General features: G+C 44.4%; 1 protein-coding gene across 1 annotated transcript in view; it reads left to right on the top strand.

The window, feature by feature from the left end:
* ndufs4 (NADH:ubiquinone oxidoreductase subunit S4) overlaps positions 1-17,014 on the top strand; it is a 45,373-nt gene extending 28,359 nt beyond the window's left edge. The window contains exons 3-5 of the mRNA XM_021622252.3: positions 16,072-16,244; positions 16,458-16,531; positions 16,824-17,014. Of these exons, the coding sequence (XP_021477927.1) occupies positions 16,072-16,244; positions 16,458-16,531; positions 16,824-16,927 (351 nt within the window). The 3' untranslated portion in view covers positions 16,928-17,014. The remainder of the gene's footprint in view (positions 1-16,071; positions 16,245-16,457; positions 16,532-16,823) is intronic.
* Positions 17,015-21,081: the final 4,067 nt, after the last annotated feature.

Raw genomic sequence — 21,081 nt, 5'->3', positions numbered from 1 at the left:
CGTAGTAACTGTCGTAGTAACTGTCGTAGTAACTGTCGTAGAGAGGCACATATAAACAGAACATGATTTCCGGGGGCTGCAGGTAGCTGGGCCAGTAACCGAAAGAAAGGTTGTTCATTTCGAAAACCACTGAGCCGACAAGGTTGAGATCTGTCGACGTGCCCTTGAACAAGGTACTTAACCCTAATTGTTCCAGGGTTGTCGTTGATGATGGCTGACCGTGGCTGTGACCCCGCTCTCCCAGGGTGGCTCAGGGGAAGTTGTGTTTTCTTATTTTTACATATCCCATTTCCAAATTCAACACCTAATACCCACTTTTATTTATATAACAGGACAAAGATTATCACCCACCAAATGATGAATTATTGTATATGATGTCCTGGCCAATAGGATGTGGGAACGGACACTGTCGGTATGGTAACCGGAGAACTAAGACAACCCTTAGCACCAGCTGCTCCTCGCCCTCCCCCCCCTCTAAAACCACACACGCAAACGCACAGTATTTGTTGCTATTAGTGACGGACGCCGTCTACATCCAGTCCATAATTAGCACGAGACTCCTCCTCTTTTACTCTTCAAAGCTGAACCCTACCCGCCAGGGTGAAAAGTGAGGCCAGCTGCCCTGGTCCAGACACTGGGGGGGGGCCGTGTTTGGACCCTCCCTCTGGAGGTTAAGGGGGACATATATGTCTCCTCCCCAGCCCAAGGCGGTTCACTGTGATCGGCCTTGTTTTGGCTGACCTGCTGACCTCCTTGGAGCTGCTGAGTAGTGGTAGTAGTGATTTGGCATAGGGAGTCCGGTCTGGTCGTACACATGTGGAGCTATAGGGATAGTGTATCCTGTCCGTGGGCCTCTCAGTCAGTACGTTTGTCACCGGGTCTGCAGCCTGACAAACCAGCCCCCCAGCCAAAACATCCTGCCACTTTGAAGACTCTGTTATATAGACAAGCTTCCTGCATGCTATAGTGTGTGATCCTCAGTGACAGGGAAACCAGCATCTTTAAAATAAATAAAAAATAATAATAATATATATATATATTATTATTATTTTTTATTTATTTTAAAGATGCTGGTTTCCCCGTCACTGAGGATCAGTCTATATTTGGGGGGGGGGGGGGGGCAATTATTTAAGACTATTGAGCGGTATGCCTAAAAGTGATTCGCTATAATAGTTTTGTTGTTCTTCTCTCCAGTAAGTGACTCTGCATGCAGTGGAGAAGAGGTCTTTAGTTTCTACATGTTACTTTTCATGTTTTCCTCATCAGTCAGTCATTCAGACCTTGTCCTGAAAGCCTTTCAGATGATATTGTCATTGGAACCTGAGAATGGAAGGTAATATTAGGTTTCCTAGATAATGGACTTGGACCAGGAAGAGGACAACTTTTTTTTTTTTTTTTAAAAGGTAGTCCTTCATTCAATGACGGGATATAACCCTTACACCCTAGTGCAAAAGCAGAACATTAGGAGGGTATGCTTGGCCTAGGCCACTGTTTCCCCAATCCTGGTCCTCCAGTACCCCCGACCCTGGTCCTCCAGTACCCCCGACCCTGGTCCTCCAGTACCCCCGACCCTGGTCCTCCAGTACCCCCGACCCTGGTCCTCCAGTACCCCCGACCCTGGTCCTCCAGTACCCCCGACCCTGGTCCTCCAGTACCCCCGACCCTGGTCCTCCAGTACCCCCGACCCTGGTCCTCCAGTACCCCCGACCCTGGTCCTCCAGTACCCCCCCAACAGTACAAACAACCCTGGACAAGCACACCTGATTCAGCTTGTCAACTAATCATCAAGCCCTCAATGAGTTGAATGAGATGTGTTGGTCCAGGGATACCTCAACAACAACAACAACAACGTGTACTGTTGGGGCTGCTGGAGGACCCCTGTTGGGACTGCTGGAGGACCAGGGTTTGGAAATGCTGTTGGGGCTGCTGGAGGATCCCTGTTGGGGCTGATGGAGGACCAGGGTTTGGAAATGCTGTTGGGGCTACTGGAGGATCCCTGTTGGGGCTACTGGAGGATCCCTGTTGGGGATGCTGGAGGACCAGGGTTTGGAAATGCTGTTGGGGCTACTGGAGGATCCCTGTTGGGCCTACTGGAGGATCCCTGTTGGGCCTACTGGAGGATCCCTGTTGGGGATACTGGAGGCCCAGGGATGGGGAACACTGTGTAGGGGAATAAGCAGGTAGGGATTTCTGGGGGGCGGGGGTGGGGGGATGGAGTAGTGGGGATGAGCATGGTCAATTATTTTACTGTTCCTATATTATTTAAAGAGGTGTCGGATGTATGGATAGTCAAAAAATAATCCTGACTCTCGACCAATCAGAATGATGCAGAGGTAAGCAGCAGAAATGTTGCTTTTCTCCAGTTAGTTGGCTAACAGCAACAGCAGTCTGATCTTCACCATGATAGAACTGATTATGTTACAAAAAGGTTTTCTGGTGAGTGTATTGCATTGATCCGTGTCAGGTATGGTGGAAACTCTGTTAGGTGAGAGCCTGTAATTGCTATTTGAAGGGGGGGGGGGGGGAGCGACAGCATACCGGAGCCTGGAGGGCTAACTCCTCGATCAGACCGACAGCGTTGTTCCATCAATGCTGCTTAAAAAAAAAAAAGTCTGCAGTTAAACTTTTTTTTTTCCATTATGCAATCCAAAATGGTTACTTGATATGTGTGCAACAATATTTCAACTTTTTGAAACCATTTCTGTACTCGTTCCAAGTCTGCTCATAAGGTTGGATGCATCCAGTGCATTCGGGAAGTATAGAAACTAAACCGTATTTAACCATATACCGGTATTGATGCATGGACTGGTTTGGGTTTTTACTTTACCTCCTATAAACGGTATTTCAATGTTTGTTTAAATGTGACACGCTGTGTTTAACGTTGATTTGTTTTATAGGTTACTTCGCTACTTGAGTCATCTCTCTGAGCTCTCTCTCTCTCTCTCTCTCTCTCTCTCTCTCTCTCTCTCTCTCTCTCCACCTCGCTTTCAACACAGCCCTAGCCCCCGCCCCCTGTCACTCAATGAGCCATGTAACAATGTTGATGACGACAATGCTGTTATCACTTTGCTTCTTCATATGAATCCAGTAGCGTTCAATAATGACACGATTAGTTTGTGTTTCTTACATCTGCAAACAGCTAGTTTGTCTTTACTTAGTAAGTTGGGCCAATAATCTTGTTAGCCGGTAATGCTAATCGCTAGGTAGCTAGCTTATAAATGTACTGAGTCGGAGCAAACATAATTAGTTATACAGCCTGATAATACCAGTGATGGTGTACTGTCGTTGCCAAAAGTTTTGAGAATGACACATTAATTTCCACAAAGTTTGCTGCTTCAGTGTCTCTAGATATTTTTTGTCAGATGTTACTAAGGAATACTGAAGTATAGTTACAAGCATTTCATAAGTGTCAAATACTTTTTTATTTACAATTACATGAAGTTGACCCTTCTTTTCAAGACCTCTGCAATCTACCCTGGCATGCTGTCTATTAACTTCTGGGCCACATCCTGACTGATGGCAGCCCATTCTTGCATAATCAATGCTTGGAGTTTGTCAGAATTTGTGGGTTTTTGTTTGTCCACCCGCCTCTTGAGGATTGACCACAAGCTCTCAATGGGATTAAGGTCTGGGGAGTTTCCTGGCCATTAACCCAAAATATCAATGTTTTGTTCCCCGAGCCACTTAGTTATCACTTTTGCCTTATGGAAAGGTGCTCCATCATGCTGGAAAAGGCACTGTTCGTCACCAAACTGTTCCTGGATGGTTGGGAGAAGTTGCTCTCGAAGGTTGTGTTGGTACCATTCTTTATTCGTGGCTGTGTTCTTAGGCAAAATTGTGAGTGAGCCAACTCCCTTAGCTGAGAAGCAACCCCCACACATGAATGGTCTCAGGATGCTTCACTGTTGGCATGACACCGGACTGATGGTAGCACTCACCTTGTCTTCTCCGGACAAGCTTTTTTCCGAAAGCCCCAAACAATTGGAAAGGGGATTCATCAGAGAAAATTACTTTACCCCAGTCCTCAGCAGTCCAATCCCTGTACCTTTTGCAGAAAATCAGTCTGTCCCTGAGGTTTTTCCTGGAGAGAAGTGGCTTCTTTGCTGCCCTTCTTGACACCAGGCCACCCTCCAAAAGTCTTCGCCTCACTGTGCGTGCAGATGCACTCACACCTGCCTGCTGCCGTTCCTGAGCAAGCTCTGTACTGTCTTGTTTTCCCCGATCCTGCAGCTGAATCAACTTTAGGAGATGGCCCTGGCGCTCGCTGGATTTTCTTGGGCACCCTGAAGCCTTCACAACAATTGAACCGCTCTCCTTGAAGTTCTTGATGATCCGATAAATGGTTGATTTAGGTGCAATCTTACTGGCAGCAATATCCTTGCCTATGAAGCCCTTTTTGTGCAAAGCAATGATGGCGGCACGTGTTTCCTTGCAGGTAACCATGGTTGACAGAGGAAGAACAATGATTCCAAGCACCACCCTCCTTTTGAAGCTTCCAGTCTGTTATTTGAACTCAATCAGCATGACAGTGATCTCCAGCCTTGTCCTCATCAATACTCACACCTGTGTTAACGAGAGAATCACTGACATGATGTCAGCTGGTCCTTTTGTGGCAGGGCTGAATGCAGTGGAAATGTTTTTTGGGGATTCAGTTCATTTGCATGGCAAAGAGGGACTTTGCAATTAATTGCAATTCATCTGATCACGCTCCATAACATTCTGGAGTATATGCAAATTACCATAATACAAACTGAGGCAGCAGACTTTGTAAAATTTCATATTTGTCATTCTCAAAAATGTTGGCCACGACTGTAGACCTAAATCAGCATTTTCTCTGTGCATCTAAATCAAATAGGAATACAAGAAGCATTAATATGTTAGCTACATGAAGTAGCTAAGAGAAAACAGACAATGTAGCGAAAGATTATAGGGTCCCCTAGGAAACAAGTATCAACACTTTGGTTCCTGCCCTAAGTGTTTGTTTTAGGAACCAATCATAGTAACTCCTCCCTGGCATTTTAATTTGTTTATGTCAAACAACACTATTCAATGTGCCCTCTATCATATTCTAACTATAGAATTAGAATAATCATTATTATTATCATTATATTGCAAAAAACAACTCTGTTGTTTTTGTCGCACTGCTTTGCTTTATTTTGTCCAGGTCGCAGTTGTAAATGAGAACTTGTTCTCAACCTGCCTAACTGGTTAAATAAAGGTGAAAGTGAACAGTATAAACCAATCAGAATGGGGAAAGACCCACTTCATGTACATTTGAAGTCGGAAGTTTACACCTTAGCCAAAAACATTTAAATTCAGTTTTTCACAATTCCTGACATTTAATCCTCGTAGAAATTGCCTGTCTTAGGTCACCACTTTATTTTAAGAATGTGAAATGTGAAAGAATGTGAAATGTCATAATAGTAGAGGGAATGATTTATTTCAGCTTTCATCACATTCCCAGTGGGTCAGAAGTTTACATACACTCAATCAGTATTTGGTAACATTGCTTTTAAATTGTTTAACTTGGGTGAATTTTGGCCCATTCCTCCTGACAGAGCTGGTGTAACAGAGTCAGGTTAGTAGGCCTCCTTGCTCGCACACTTTTTTTTCAGTTCTGCCCACACATTTTATATAGGAGTGAAGTCGGGGCTTTGTGATGGCCACTCCAATACCTTGACTTTGTTGTCCTTAAACCATTTTGTCACAACTTTGGAATTATGTTGGTCATTTGAACATCTTGGCCATGTTCTGTTATAATCTCCGCCTGGCACAGCCAGAAGAGGACTGGCCACCCCTTATAGCCTGGTACCTCTCTAGGTTTCTTCCTAGGTTCTGGCCTTTCTAGGGAGTTTTTCCTAGCCACCGTGCTTCTACACCTGCATTGCTTGCTGTTTGGGGTTTTAGGCTGGGTTTCTGTACAGCACTTTGAGATATCAGCTGATGTAAGAAGGGCTTTATAAATAAATTTGATTTCTTGATGGAAGACCCATTTGCGACCAAGCTTTAACTTCCTGACCGGTGTCTTGAGATGTTGCTTCAATAAATCCACAGAATTTTCCTGCCTCATGATGCCATCTATTTTGTGAAGTGCACCAGTCCCTCCTGCAGCAAAGCACCCCCACAACATGATGCTGCCACTGCCGTGCTTCACGGTTTGGATGGTGTTCTTCGGCTTGCAAGCCTCCCCCTTTTTCCTCCAAACATAACTATGTTCGTTATGGCCAAACAGTTCTATTTTTGTTTCAGACCAGAGGACATTTCTCCAAAAAGTACCATCTTTGTCTCCATGTGCAGTTGCAAACCATAGTCTGGCTTTTTTAATGGCGGTTTTGGAGCAGTGGCTTCTTCCTTGCTGAGCGTCCTTTTCAAGTTATGTCGATATAGGACTCGTTTTACTGTGGATATAGATTATTTTGTACCTATTTCCTCCAGCATCTTCACAAGGTCCTTTGCTGCAGTTCTGGGATTGATTTGCACTTTTCGCACCAAAGTACGTTCATCTCTAGGAGACAGAACGCGTCTTCTTCCTTAGCGGTATGGAGGCTGCGTAGTCCCATGGTGTTTATACTCGCATACTATTGTTTGTACAGATGAACGTGATACCTTCAGGCGTTTGTAAATTGCTCCCAAGGATGAACTGACTTTTTTTCTGAGGTCTTGGCTGATATCTTTTGATTTTCCCATGATGTCAAGCAAAGAGGCACTGAGTTTGAAGGCAGGCCTTGAAATACATCCACAGGTACACCTCCAATTGACTCAAATTATGTCTATTAGCCTATCAGAAGGAATTTTCCAAGCGATTTAAAGGCACAGTCAACTTAGTGTATGTAAACTTCTGACCCACTGGCGCTCGTCGGATGGACCAGGAGCACTACTCATTCCGCTCTCATCCTCTTGGGCCACAACAAGACCATAGAACAACCGCTGTCAGTGTCCTGGAGTGTAATCTTTTTGGCTACAAACCATTTTCTCCAAACTGAAGTTCCTCCCTGTTTCCTTCTGTTTGGTAAAATAATAGAACAAGTTTTCCGTAATGAATACACCCCCCTGGTCCAACCACAGTTGTAATTGATGTCTCCACTCAACTTTTTAAATATGAACACCATGTGGACCAGGGCTCTTTCCTTTCTCCACTTTGACCACAAAGAGACCACAGAACAACCGCCCAGTGTCCCTGTCCAACCACAGCCTAAGGTTGTGTCCAAAATGGCACCCTATTCCCCTTTATCCCTGGTCAAAAGTAGTGCACTATAAAGAGTGTAGTGTACCATTTAGGAGTCGCCCTGTAATTGATCCGTCTTCACTCAACTATATGTACAGTTTTTTTCAAAGATTTGTGTGTTTGTGTATGTATATATGTGTGTGTGTGTGTGTGTTTGTCCTTAGTTGTACCAGTTGTTCATTGTGTCCACATTAGAATGGTCCAACCTGATCTCACCTGCCTTCGATCCTTGAGGACATGTACTCTGTTGTTAGAGCGGTTACTTGAATATCTTGTCAATATCATTGATAGTCTTTGGCTTTGGCCCTGTGCGGGCGGGCCAGTTGGCCCTGTGCGGGCGGGCGGGCCAGTTGGCCCTGTGCGGGCGGGCGGGCCAGTTAGCATAGCTCTGCTGCTGGCTTTTGTGTGGAGTTCGTGCCAAAAGACCGCCTTTTATACAAATCAACTGGCAGATGACAGACAATGATGAAAATGTCATTCTTTTGAAGTTGTAATGGCCATCAAAATGTGTGAAATCCATGTATTGAAAGGGGAAAGCCCTCCAGTCCTGGGTGGCTGTGGCCGGGAGGTTGGTCTGGGTTTTGTAGCCGACTTCCCCATCGCTTGTTTGCTAATTCCCAGAAGAATTGAACCAGGTTCTCTATAGGGCTCTGAATGGGCTTCAGTTGAACCAGGAATATGCATATATTATATAGCCAAAGGTTGGGCTTTCCTTCCTTTTTTTTTCTCCAGCACCACCAGGGACCAGGCTAGTGGTGCTCAAGGTCTTTGTGTTCCACTTAGGTCAAGGTTTATTGACTAGGCTAAGTTATCTATTTTAATTTGGATTTATTTGATCCATTTTTGAGCTAAGCAACACGCAACTGCTATTTGCAGATTTTTGCTAAGTTTGTTCACCTCTGGGGTATTATGTTCCATTTTCAAATGAACATAAATAAACATTATCTGAAAACTGATTGAAACAGGGAGGGACTATTTCTTGTTGAAATAAGAAATGGTTGTTTTCGTAACTTGAGCCATGCTGGGAGCCATTGGCTGTGTTCCTGATAGGATCATAATTCTAACATAACATTTGTTGCCAAGCATTTCAGAGTTTTGAGGAATCAAAGTCTCAACAAGAGTTCAAGTCTGTTTTTAATAGTGACATATTTGGGCTTCATGCTGTTCAGGTCTGAAATATATGACGGATGCCAGTTATTTTTTTTTAAATCTTTTATTTTGTTGCACAAAGTGATTCATTTTTCACAAGTAGTTTAACTTTAAAACACACTTTACTGAAATAGTTATTTCCAGTCTGCAGCCAAGACTAAAGTGTTTATTCGGCTTGCTCACCTAGCCTAATCTCCCAATGGAAAATATAGGAAGGACTCATCCAGTCACACAGTTTAACTCTTGTCTCCCGGAGGGAGTATCCTAGTCCGCAGGTCCTCAAAACGTTCTGCTTTGTGACCCACTAATTGAGGTGTCTGACGTCGCGAACAACCATAAGAGTTGAGTGGTGTGGGGGGGGGGGGGGGGGAACTCTGCCGACCAAAGAATACGAAAAAATATATAATTTTAATGAATACCCATTACTTCAAAACATCAACCTTTATTAAATGTCATGAATAGTCAAAATCATGTTTTTTTTCTTTCAGGAAATGTGATGATATTTGGATTAAACCAGATCAAAGAATGAAAAATGACTGTTACTTCGTCATTGATGAAGTTTGGTCATAAAGTTACTGGTCCCCCTCCCCCATGTAAAAAAAAATTGCAAACTATTTTATGACATTTGTTTCATTAGTCCATTGTTGAGAGGGGGGGCAAAAGAGAGATGGGGGGCCATCTCTCTTTTGCCCCCCCCATCTCTCTTTTGCCCCCCTCTCTCTTTTGCCCCCCCATCTCTCTTTTGCCCCCCCATCTCTCTTTTGCCCCCCATCTCTCTTTTGCCCCCATCTCTCTTTTGCCCCCCCATCTCTCTTTTGCCCCCCATCTCTCTTTTGCCCCCCATCTCTCTTTTGCCCCCCCATCTCTCTTTTGCCCCCCCATCTCTCTTTTGCCCCCCATCTCTCTTTTGCCCCCCCTCTCTCTTTTGCCCCCCCCTCTCTCTTTTGCCCCCATCTCTCTTTTGCCCCCCATCTCTCTTTTGCCCCCCCCATCTCTCTTTTGCCCCCCCCCCATCTCTCTTTTGCCCCCCATCTCTCTTTTGCCCCCATCTCTCTTTTGCCCCCCATCTCTCTTTTGCCCCCCCCATCTCTCTTTTGCCCCCCCCCCATCTCTCTTTTGCCCCCCCCCCCATCTCTCTTTTGCCCCCCCATCTCTCTTTTGCCCCCCCATCTCTCTTTTGCCCCCCCCCCCCCCCCCCCCATCCCTCCCTCCCATCTCTCATTACTTAAACACGTTCATGTTTATCGGTAAGGAACTGCAGTGACCCATTCAATCTCCACCAATAGCTAGGTTTCAGTAGCTAGGTTTCCATCCAATTGGCAACAGATTTTCATGCAAATATTCTAACATCGGCATATAAACAATATGTGCATTTTCCCACCAGAGACGTGTTTCCATCAAATTGACTTGTTCATTAAAAAGCTGTGTTTTATGTAAATCACATAAAAATACCTTTTGCGGTTAAATTCCCATGTAACAAATAAAACATTAAAGTTAATTGGGTTTCCATTGCATTTTCAACTCTACCGATGGTTTTGTCACAGAAATGTTTGTTATACACAGAGTGTAGAAAACAATAAATACACCTTTTCTTTCCATGACACTGACCAGGTGAATCCAGGTGAAAACTATGATCCTTATTGATGTCACTTGTTAAATCCACTTCAATCAGTGTAGATGAAGGGGAGGAGACCGGTTGAAGAAGGTATTTTTAAGCTTTGAGACATGGATTGTGTGTGATTGCCATTCAGAGGGTGAATAGGCAAGACAGCAGATTTAAGTCCCTTTGAACAGGGTATGGTAGTAGGTGCCACGCGCACCAGTTTGTGTCAAGAACTGCAACGCTGCTGGGTTTTTCACTCTCAACAGTTTCCCGTGTGTATCAAGAATGCTCCACCACCCAAAGGACATCCAGCCAACTAGACACAACTGTGGGAAAGCATTGGAGTCAACATGGGCCAGCATCCCTGTGGAACGCTTTCCACACCTTGTAGAGTCCACATGGGCCAGCATCCCTGTGGAACGCTTTCTACACCTTGTAGAGTCCATGTCCAGATGAATAGAGGTGGTTCTGAGGGTGAAACTCAATATAAGGACGGTGTTCTTAATGTTTTGTAGAGTCCACGTCCAGATGAATAGAGGTGGTTCTGATGGTGAAACTCAATATAAGGAAGGTGTTCTTAATGTTTTGTAGAGTCCACGTCCAGATGAATAGAGGTGGTTCTGAGGGTGAAACTCAATATAAGGAAGGTGTTCTTAATGTTTTGTAGAGTCCATGTCCAGATGAATAGAGGTGGTTCTGAGGGTGAAACTCAATATAAGGAAGGTGTTCTTAATGTTTTGTAGAGTCCGTGTCCAGATGAATAGAGGTGGTTCTGAGGGTGAAACTCAATATAAGGAAGGTGTTCTTAATGTTTTGTAGAGTCCATGTCCAGATGAATAGAGGTGGTTCTGAGGGTGAAACTCAATATAAGGAAGGTGTTCTTAATGTTTTGTAGAGTCCACGTCCAGATGAATAGAGGTGGTTCTGAGGGTGAAACTCAATATAAGGAAGGTGTTCTTAATGTTTTGTAGAGTCCATGTCCAGATGAATAGAGGTGGTTCTGAGGGTGAAACTCAATATAAGGAAGGTGTTCTTAATGTTTTGTAGAGTCCATGTCCAGATGAATAGAGGTGGTTCTGAGGGTGAAACTCAATATAAGGAAGGTGTTCTTAATGTTTTGTTCGCTCCGTTGTATTGGCACTTGCGCTCTGGCCAACCGTTTTCAGATACAATGCGAGTATAGCCTACTTAATGATGAGATTATCATAGACAGGACAGCAACATTGTATTTGTCAAATGGCATCGATCATGTCACCCGAATAAAAACAGTCAATATTTATTGGAAAAGGAGAATCGAGCTCATCCACATTGCACTTCCACCACCCTGAAGTTCGTAACTTATTTAATCTGTAGCCTCATAAACTGCTTGGTTTCATGAGTCGTGGAGGGAGGACCGCAGAACATTTCATGTGACTCCGAAGTTAACTTCAATATAATGGTTATTATAATCAATATTTATTATCGCTATATATATATACTTTTTTTTTTTTACAGAAACCAAACGATCCCACCTTGTCGAGAGTATTTTTGTTTTGTCCACATTTGGAAAGTTGACTGAGAAGTTTTCTGTTTCCATCAGGCCTCCTCATTACATTATTTTATTTTTTTAATACGTTCTTTACTCCCATAAAAAAAGGTTGGCTGGTTATGGGTCCACTTGACAGAATATGTTCAAAGGAACTCCCCAGGCAGGATCCTGACGGCCGGCAGTTAGCAGCCAAGGGGCCAGCTCTTTAAATCACCGTCTGGGAAAGGGGGAGAAAAACACACAAGGGGAAATTAAGCTGCTAAATTAGTTGAATATTGTTATAAAATGTGCATGTCATGGACTCTGTAATATGGAAACAAATAGGAATACATCTCTTGATTTAAAAAAATATATTTTTTACATCCACATTCGTTTTCAGTTGTCACAAACTAGTCGGTCATAAAGTCAAGTGTTGGTCAAAGTTTTTGAAAACGGCATTAAGGTAACATTTTTGAAATGTTTATAACCACTAAAATAAGTGATAGTCAGTCATCCATTTACATTATTTACGATGTAGGCCTACATTTTAATTATCCCAACCACACAGATCTTGTATATCCAAATAATTATAGGCCTTATTAATTAGGCACCAAAAAGCAACTTGAAACCAGGAGGGAAACCAGGAGGGACTACGTTCGGTTTTTCTCTTGCTAAACATTTTTGATACGGTTTTCACTAATGAATACAACCCTAATGCGTAGGGGTGTAACAGATCACCAAATCCAATCTTCGGTACGTATTGTGGTTTTTAGGGCCACTGTTAGGTTTCGGTACACCGGGAAAATGACTCGTCATTCGCAGTGTTCTTGGCCATCGTCTGTTGTGACGTCATTCACAGTGTTCTTGGCCATCGTCTGTTGTGACGTCATTCGCAGTGTTCTTGGCCATCGTCTGTTGTGACGTCATTCAGTGTTCTTGGCCATCGTCTGTTGTGACGTCATTCACAGTGTTCTTGGCCATCGTCTGTTGTGACTTCATTCGCAGTGTTCTTGGTCATCGTCTGTTGTGACGTCATTCAGTGTTCTTGGCCATCGTCTGTTGTGACGTCATTCACAGTGTTCTTGGCCATCGTCTGTTGTGACGTCATTCACAGTGTTCTTGGCCATCGTCTGTTGTGACGTCATTCACAGTGTTCTTGGCCATCGTCTGGTGTGACAGGATTGTTATGTTGGGCCTCTCCAGTTTCCACTCTGCTACGTCTCTGACCATGTGGGAGATGGGAATTTACCAGTTAACAAGTGTAGTTGTTGCAAACCTTTTTAATGTCTTAAATCAAAACCTATCTTGGCTGCATGATGCCACTTATGGACGATTTGTGAAAAGTCGTGGGGGGGGGGGGGGCTTGTGCCCTATCCCTTGTGCCCTATCCCTTGTGCCCTATCCCTTGTGCCCTGTCCCCTGTGCCCTGTCCCGTGTGCCCTGTGCTTTGCCTCAAGCTGCACACCCCTCAGACTATTCTCAATGTCATCTAGTCTTTACTAATATGTACAGATTGAAAGAGTTGGAGAGGGTTTATCTGATGTACCCTCGTTAGGTTATCTTGCTCTGGCTAACATTAGTTGTTGATCTTGTTGATGTGCATAACAGAGAGAGAGAGAGACCACCTTTTTCATGGTGTTTTGATCAGTAGGACTGTAAACGTTCCCAAATGTAACAGGACTCCCTTGGTGTTTTACATATTTACAGAAATCCATTTAGGTGAATGTGTTCTAAGTGAATGATGGCAGGCCCTACTTCCTGTAAACGCACAGTCCAGTTCAGTGAATGATGACAGGCCCTACTGCCTGTAAACACACAGTCCAGTTCATAGTGAATGATGACAGGCCCTACTTCCTGTAAACACACAGTCCAGTTCATAGTGAGTTATGGCAGGCCCTACTTCCTGTAAACACACAGTCCAGTTCATAGTGAATGATGACAGGCCCTACTTCCTGTAAACACACAGTCCAGTTCATAGTGAATGATGGCAGGCCCTACTTCCTGTAAACACACAGTCCAGTTCAAAGTGAATGGTGACAGGCCCTACTTCCTGTAAACACACAGTCCAGTTCATAGTGAGTTATGGCAGGCCCTACTTCCTGTAAACACACAGTCCAGTTCATAGTGAATGATGACAGGCCCTACTTCCTGTAAACACACAGTCCAGTTCATAGTGAATGATGGCAGGCCCTACTTCCTGTAAACACACAGTCCAGTTCAAAGTGAATGATGACAGGCCCTACTGCCTGTAAACACACAGTCCAGTTCACAGTGAATGATGACAGGCCCTACTGCCTGTAAACACACAGTCCAGTTCACAGTGAATGGTGACAGGCCCTACTGCCTGTAAAAACACAGTCCAGTTCACAGTGAATGGTGACAGGCCCTACTTCCTGTAAACACAGTCCAGTTCAGAGTGAATGGTGACAGGCCCTACTGCCTGTAAAAACACAGTCCAGTTCACAGTGAATGGTGACAGGCCCTACTTCCTGTAAACACAGTCCAGTTCAAAGTGAATGATGACAGGCCCTACTGCCTGTAAACACACAGTCCAGTTCATAGTGAATGATGACAGGCCCTACTTCCTGTAAACACACAGTCCAGTTCATAGTGAATGATGGCAGGCCCTACTTCCTGTAAACACACAGTCCAGTTCAAAGTGAATGGTGACAGGCCCTACTTCCTGTAAACACACAGTCCAGTTCATAGTGAGTTATGGCAGGCCCTACTTCCTGTAAACACACAGTCCAGTTCATAGTGAATGATGACAGGCCCTACTTCCTGTAAACACACAGTCCAGTTCATAGTGAATGATGGCAGGCCCTACTTCCTGTAAACACACAGTCCAGTTCATAGTGAATGATGACAGGCCCTACTGCCTGTAAAAACACAGTCCAGTTCACAGTGAATGGTGACAGGCCCTACTTCCTGTAAACACAGTCCAGTTCAAAGTGAATGATGACAGGCCCTACTTCCTGTAAACACACAGTCCAGTTCATAGTGAGTTATGGCAGGCCCTACTTCCTGTAAACACACAGTCCAGTTCACAGTGAATGGTGACAGGCCCTACTGCCTGTAAACACATAGTCCAGTTCACAGTGAATGTTGACAGGCCCTACTGCCTGTAAACACACAGTCCAGTTCACAGTGAATGGTGACAGGCACTACTTCCTGTAAACACACAGTCCAGTTCATAGTGAGTTATGGCAGGCCCTACTTCCTGTAAACACACAGTCCAGTTCACAGTGAATGATGACAGGCCCTACTGCCTGTAAACACACAGTCCAGTTCACAGTGAATGGTGACAGGCCCTACTGCCTGTAAACACACAGTCCAGTTCACAGTGAATGGTGACAGGCCCTACTTCCTGTAAACACAGTCCAGTTCAAAGTGAATGATGACAGGCCCTACTGCCTGTAAACACACAGTCCAGTTCACAGTGAATGATGGCAGGCCCTACTGCCTGTAAACACACAGTCCAGTTCACAGTGAATGATGACAGGCCCTACTTCCTGTAAAAACACAGTCCAGTTCACAGTGAATGGTGACAGGCCCTACTGCCTGTAAACACATAGTCCAGTTCACAGTGAATGGTGACAGGCCCTACTGCCTGTAAACACACAGTCCAGTTCACAGTGAATGGTTGCAGGCCCTACTTCCTGTAAACACACAGTCCAGTTCAAAGTGTATGATGGAAGGGTATAGCCAATTAAATAGATCACCATAATAACTATTTGTACAGATTTGTTTGGGGCCCGTGTAGGGAAATGACTTATTTACATATAGGCCTAATGTGGTGCTTATTGGCTGTACTGGTCTGCAGTGTCTTCATTGTCCAAACACATGGCCCCTTCTCCACTCTGTTGCTATAAACGTTTCACATCCTTTTACTCAATGTTGTTCCCCAAAAATGTGAAAATGACCATCTCTAAGTGCTCCCTTGTCTAAACTACCTTTTTTCTTGTTGTTGCTGAAATGGGCGCAGTAGGGACGTTTGTAACGTTGCTTAAGGGCTTTTTCATGAGTTGCTGAAACCCACCTAGAATGGACGAAATATCTGCGCCTTTAAACCAATGACTGATAGGTAGGCTACGTTTATATTTTTAACAATCTCTTGTAATTTCTTTGTCCCGGTCAGAATCAGCTGCCAAAGGGCTGCTTGAATGCAGACCAGAGATGATGTTGTGTTGTTAATTTGCGTTTCCGTCTTTCCGTCCGGTATACTGAGTTGATGCCGGTGTAAATGTTGAGCGTGGCGACAACATGTTTTATCCACAACTCTCTGTCCGTTGCCGTTGGGAAGGCTAAATGTTCCCAATTCTGGTTTATCCAACCGCACCACTCTCCATCGTATAGAACTAGCTCCCAGCTGCACCTGACAAAAGGACATTTTGAAATGCAACAATTTTTAACATTTGAATTTTGATTACAACGTGTGCATAGGCTCCAGTTTTAACGGGAATAGCACAAACTGTTTTATCAGCTCAGATTTACTTGAGGCATTTTTGAGGTATTCATTGGTTTCCATGAATATGATTTACCGTTACACCCCTTACTAACGCGTGTGTTTGTGGTTCTCACCCTCAGGACATCTCCACTCTGACCGGGATTCCCGACGAACACATAAAGACCCGCAAGGTGCACATCTTTGTGCCGGCCCGCACGGCCATGCAGTCAGGAGCCCACGGAACCAAGAAGTGGAAGATTGACTTCGACACCAGGGAACGCTGGGAAAACCCTCTGATGGGATGGGCCTCCACGTAAGACAATACAGACGTATATTAAATACCTGTTTCCAGTCAGAACCCTAACCCAAAAAACGTCACTGGGTGGTGATATGTGATTTTATTTTATTTAAAAAAATAATAATATTTTTTTTTTAATTTGTGAGAAAATCTGACTGAAATGTTGTTACTTTCAAGCTAGTTTTTAATGATTTATGTTATCACATGGCTTTCTATTTGTTCTCTCAGGGGTGACCCCATGTCCAACGTGAACCTTACGTTCACCTCCAAGGATGACGCTGTCGCGTTCGCAGAGAAAAACGGTAAACATCACACACTGTTAAATCCCAAAGATCCCTCTTTCCGACCTCCGCTAGTCGTTGGTTGAGGGTGACGCTGATAACACTTAACTCAAGGACACGTGTTCTGTTTATCATAGCAGGATAGAGATTAGTGCGGTTCTGTCTATACACAGCTTTCTGACGACACGTGTTTATGCCTCCCACTTTACAAAATAAAACAAGTTGTGAATGGGAGTTGATCCAAGACGAATACACAAGCTGTTCTTGGCCCCCGTGGCTTCATTTCATTCATCTGAGCTGTTTATTATCTCAGGTTGGAGCTACGACATCACAGAGAAGATGGAGAAGAAGCCCAGAGCGAAGTCGTACGGAGCCAACTTCTCCTGGGACAAAAGGACTAGGAGGTCTGCTAAGTAAACTGGACTGTCCTGACCCCGGTCTGAAGACACACACCTGTTGTTGCTTGTACCATAATACTCTACTTGATTAAATAATACATGGATATTTATGTGTTCAAAGGAATTTTCTGTCCTGTTTTAGTATTGCAAGTATTACGTTTGTTTGTGTACTTTTTATGTTTGTTGCTTCGTCCCTTTTTTTATGCTGTAGTTTAAGACAACAACAACAACAAAGCTAAAATCCTGAAATTGCTTGCAGTCCAGAGAGAGCTATTTGTTAGGAATTAATGAGCTCCAAGTTTAACTTCCCATTTTGACTAATTACAGTTGGACTAAATTCTATTGTAGTGGGATTGTGTTGTAACCGTCAACATTTCAACAACAACAGCCAAATGAATTAATGTTTACACACGAGTCCCATCTTGGATTTTAAACCATCGCCATCACACTCCATTTCAAATAAGACATTGTCTCCCAGGTTCAGGCAATACCTATTATCTGTTGGGCCGTCCCTCTAACAGACCACTAATACACTATTTAAATCAAGTTGGGAGACATCAACAGAAAACTGAAGGAATCCAACTCATCGCCTCAGTAGGGCTTCTCTGAACAACCAGGGAAAACTCATCCCATTACCTCAGCAGGGTTTCGCTAGACAACCAGGGAAAACTCATCCCATTACCTCAGCAAGGTTTCTCTGAATAACCAGGGAAAACTCATCCCATTACCTCAGCAAGGCTTCTCTGAACAACCAGGGAACACTCATCCCATTACCTCAGCAGGGTTTTACTAGACAACCAGGGAAAACTCATCCCATTACCTCAGCAAGGTTTCTCTGAACAACCAGGGAAAACTCATCCCATTACCTCAGCAAGGCTTCTCTGAACAACCAGGAAAAACTCATCCCATCACCTCAGTAGGGTTTCTCTGAACAACCAGGGAAAACTCATCCCATTACCTCAGCAGGGTTTCGCTAGACAACCAGGGAAAACTCATCCCATTACCTCAGCAAGGCTTCTCTGAACAGCCAGGGAAAACTCATCCCATTACCTCAGCAGGGTTTCGCTAGACAACCAGGGAAAACTCATCCCATTACCTCAGCAAGGCTTCTCTGAACAACCAGGGAAAACTCATCCCATTACCTCAGCAAGGTTTCTCTAGACAACCAGGGAAAACTCATCCCATCGCCTCAGTAGGGTTTCTCTGAACAACCAGGGAACACTCATCCCATTACCTCAGCAGGGTTTCTCTAGACAACCAGGGAAAACTCATCCCATTACCTCAGCAAGGTTTCTCTAGACAACCAGGGAAAACTCATCCCATCACCTCAGCAAGGTTTCTCTGGACAACCAGGGAAAACTCATCCCTTCACCTCAGTAGGGTTTCTCTAGACAACCAGGGAAAACTCATCCCATTACCTCAGCAAGGCTTCTCTGAACAACCAGGGAAAACTCATCCCATCACCTCAGTAGGGTTTCTCTAGACAACCAGGGAAAACTCATCCCATTACCTCAGCAAGGTTTCTCTGGACAACCAGGGAAAACTCATCCCATTACCTCAGTAGGGTTTCTCTGGACAACCAGGTAAAACTCATCCTCATCGTATAAAGAAGGGAGGTCTTGTTAATTTAAACTGGAAAGTATAGAACGTACCCAAATCGGCTCCCTGTTCCCTATATAGTGCACTACATCTGGAATAGGGTTCCGTCTGGAGTACAGGTGATGGAGATGGGAAGACTTGTTAATTAGCCATTAAGTTAAACTATGGAAAGTATAGATTAGAGGGACATGGACAGGTCACAGTATGAAGCCCTATATAGCACGAACAATGAGATACCTTTGTGTGTGTGTGTATATATATATATACATATGTGGACACCCCTTCAAATTCAGCCACACCCGTTGCTGATGGGTGTATAGAATTGAGCACACCGCCATGCAATCATTGGCAGTAGAATGACTGAAGATCAAATCAAATGTTTTTATATAGCCCTTCTTACATCAGCTGATATCTCAAAGTGCTGTACAGAAACCCAGCCTAAAACCCCCAAACAGCAAGCAATGCAGGTGTAGAAGCACGGTGGCTAGGAAAAACTCCCTAGAAAGGCCAGAACCTAGGAAGAAACCTAGAGAGGAACCAGGCTATGAGGGGTGGCGAGTCCTCTTCTGAAGAGCTCAGTGACTTTCAATGTGGCACCTTCATAGGATGCCACCTTTCCAATAAGTCAGTTCATCAAATGTCTGCCCTGCTAGAGCTGCTCCCGACCAACTGTAAGTGCTGCTATAGTGAAGTGGAAACGTCTAGGAGAAACAACGACTCAGCCGTGAAGTGGTAGGCCACACAAGCTCAGAACGGGACCGCCGAGTGCTGAAGCATGTAGAGCGGTTGTCCACGGTTGCAACACTCACTAACGAGATCCAAACTGCCTCCGGAAGCAACATCGGCACGGTTACTGTTCGTCGGGAGCTTCATGAAATGGGTTTCCATGGCCGAGCAGCCGCACACAAGCCTAAGATCACCATGTGCAAGCGTCGGCTGGAGTGGTGTAACGCTCGACGCCATTGAACTCTTGAGCAGTGGAAACACGTTCTCTGGAGGGATTCACCATCTGGCTGACGGACTAATCTGGGTTTAGCGGATGCCAGGAGAACGCTACCTGCCCCAATGCATAGGGCCAACTGTAAAGTTTGGTGGAGAAGGAATAATGGTCTGGGGCTGTTTTTCATGGTTCGGACCCCTTAGTTCAAGTGAAGGGAAATCTTAAAGCTACAGCATACAATGACATTCTAGACGATTCTGTGCTTCTAACTTTGTGCCAACAGTTTGGGAAAGGCCCTTTCCTGTTTCAGCATGACAATGCCCCCGTTCACAAAGCGAGGTCCATACAGAAATGGTTTGTCGATCGGTGTGGACGAACTTGACTGGCATGCACGGAGCCCTGATCTCAACCTCGTCGAACACCTTTGGGATGAATTGCAACACCGACTGTGAGCCAGGCCTAATTTCCCAACATCAGTGCCCGACCTCATCTAATGCTCTTGTGGCTAGGTATTTATAATGTGGTTTCCATACGTTTTTTTTCATCAATTCTGAGACCTCTCCAATACCCCCTTTTAACACTGAATGCTTTGCAGGACCCACCACCAGTTGCTGTGACCGTGCTGAAAAGGCCAAAAAGGAAACACACACACACATTGCACTAGGCTACCGTTGGCACGATAGTGTGAAAAGGGTACAATAACAACAAGCAGGGCTTCTTTACAGTTGGTCTTTTGTGTTTCGGTAAACAATAGTGTTGCTGTCCAGTGAGCCTCTAGCTGCGTGACTGTGCCTTCCGTCTTTTTTCGCACAACAAACCACTTAATTGGTATAACCCAGCACTAATTAACGCATTGCAAATCCTTCAGTCTCTCGCTCTTTATTTAAACCCAATGCTCCCGAACACATCAAACGACCCACTCCGATATGAGCGTTCTGACCAAACACAAGACGTGTTTTTTTGTAAAGGACAACGGGCAGCATTTGTTGCTTTCGATGTGCCTCACTTTTTTGAGATTAAGGATGGTGGGGGGGTGGGGGGGACTGGTGCAGAGTTGACACAAATGTTCTACTGTCAATACTAAACTGGAACAATAAAGATTGAACGCTTTCCATCAATGACTTCAGTGGAATTAGTTCGGGAATTACAATCGTCACGATGAAGGGAAAGTTGGATCAAGTGGAATCGGCCAAACAACAGTACTTTGATTCAGTTATAGAGACCTATTTCATGTGACTGTCTGATGATTCCACTGTATTTTCACTAGAACTCAATTCCCATATCTTAGCATTGTCTGCATTCCAAATTGCACCCTTGTCAAAAGTAGTGCACTATGTAGGGAATAGGGCTCTAATCAAAAGTTGTGCGCGATATAGGGAATAGGGCTCTGGTCTAAAGTAGTGCACTATGTAGGGAATAGGGCTCTAATCAAAAGTAGTGCGCGATATAGGGAATAGGGCTCTGGTCTAAAGTAGTGCGCTATATAGGGAATAGGGCTCTAATCAAAAGTAGTGCACTATATAGGGAATAGGGCTCTGGTCTAAAGTAGTGTACTATATAGGGAATAGGGCTCTGGTCTAAAGTAGTGTACTATATAGGGAATAGGGCTCTGGTCTAAAGTAGTGCACTATATA

This window comes from Oncorhynchus mykiss, chromosome 11 (genome assembly GCF_057628025.1).
Source record: "Oncorhynchus mykiss isolate SJ-2025 chromosome 11, ASM5762802v1, whole genome shotgun sequence".
Taxonomy (NCBI): Eukaryota; Metazoa; Chordata; class Actinopteri; order Salmoniformes; family Salmonidae; genus Oncorhynchus; species Oncorhynchus mykiss.
Note: the sequence above shows the minus strand (reverse complement) of the source record. Positions and strands in the feature narration are given on the sequence as shown.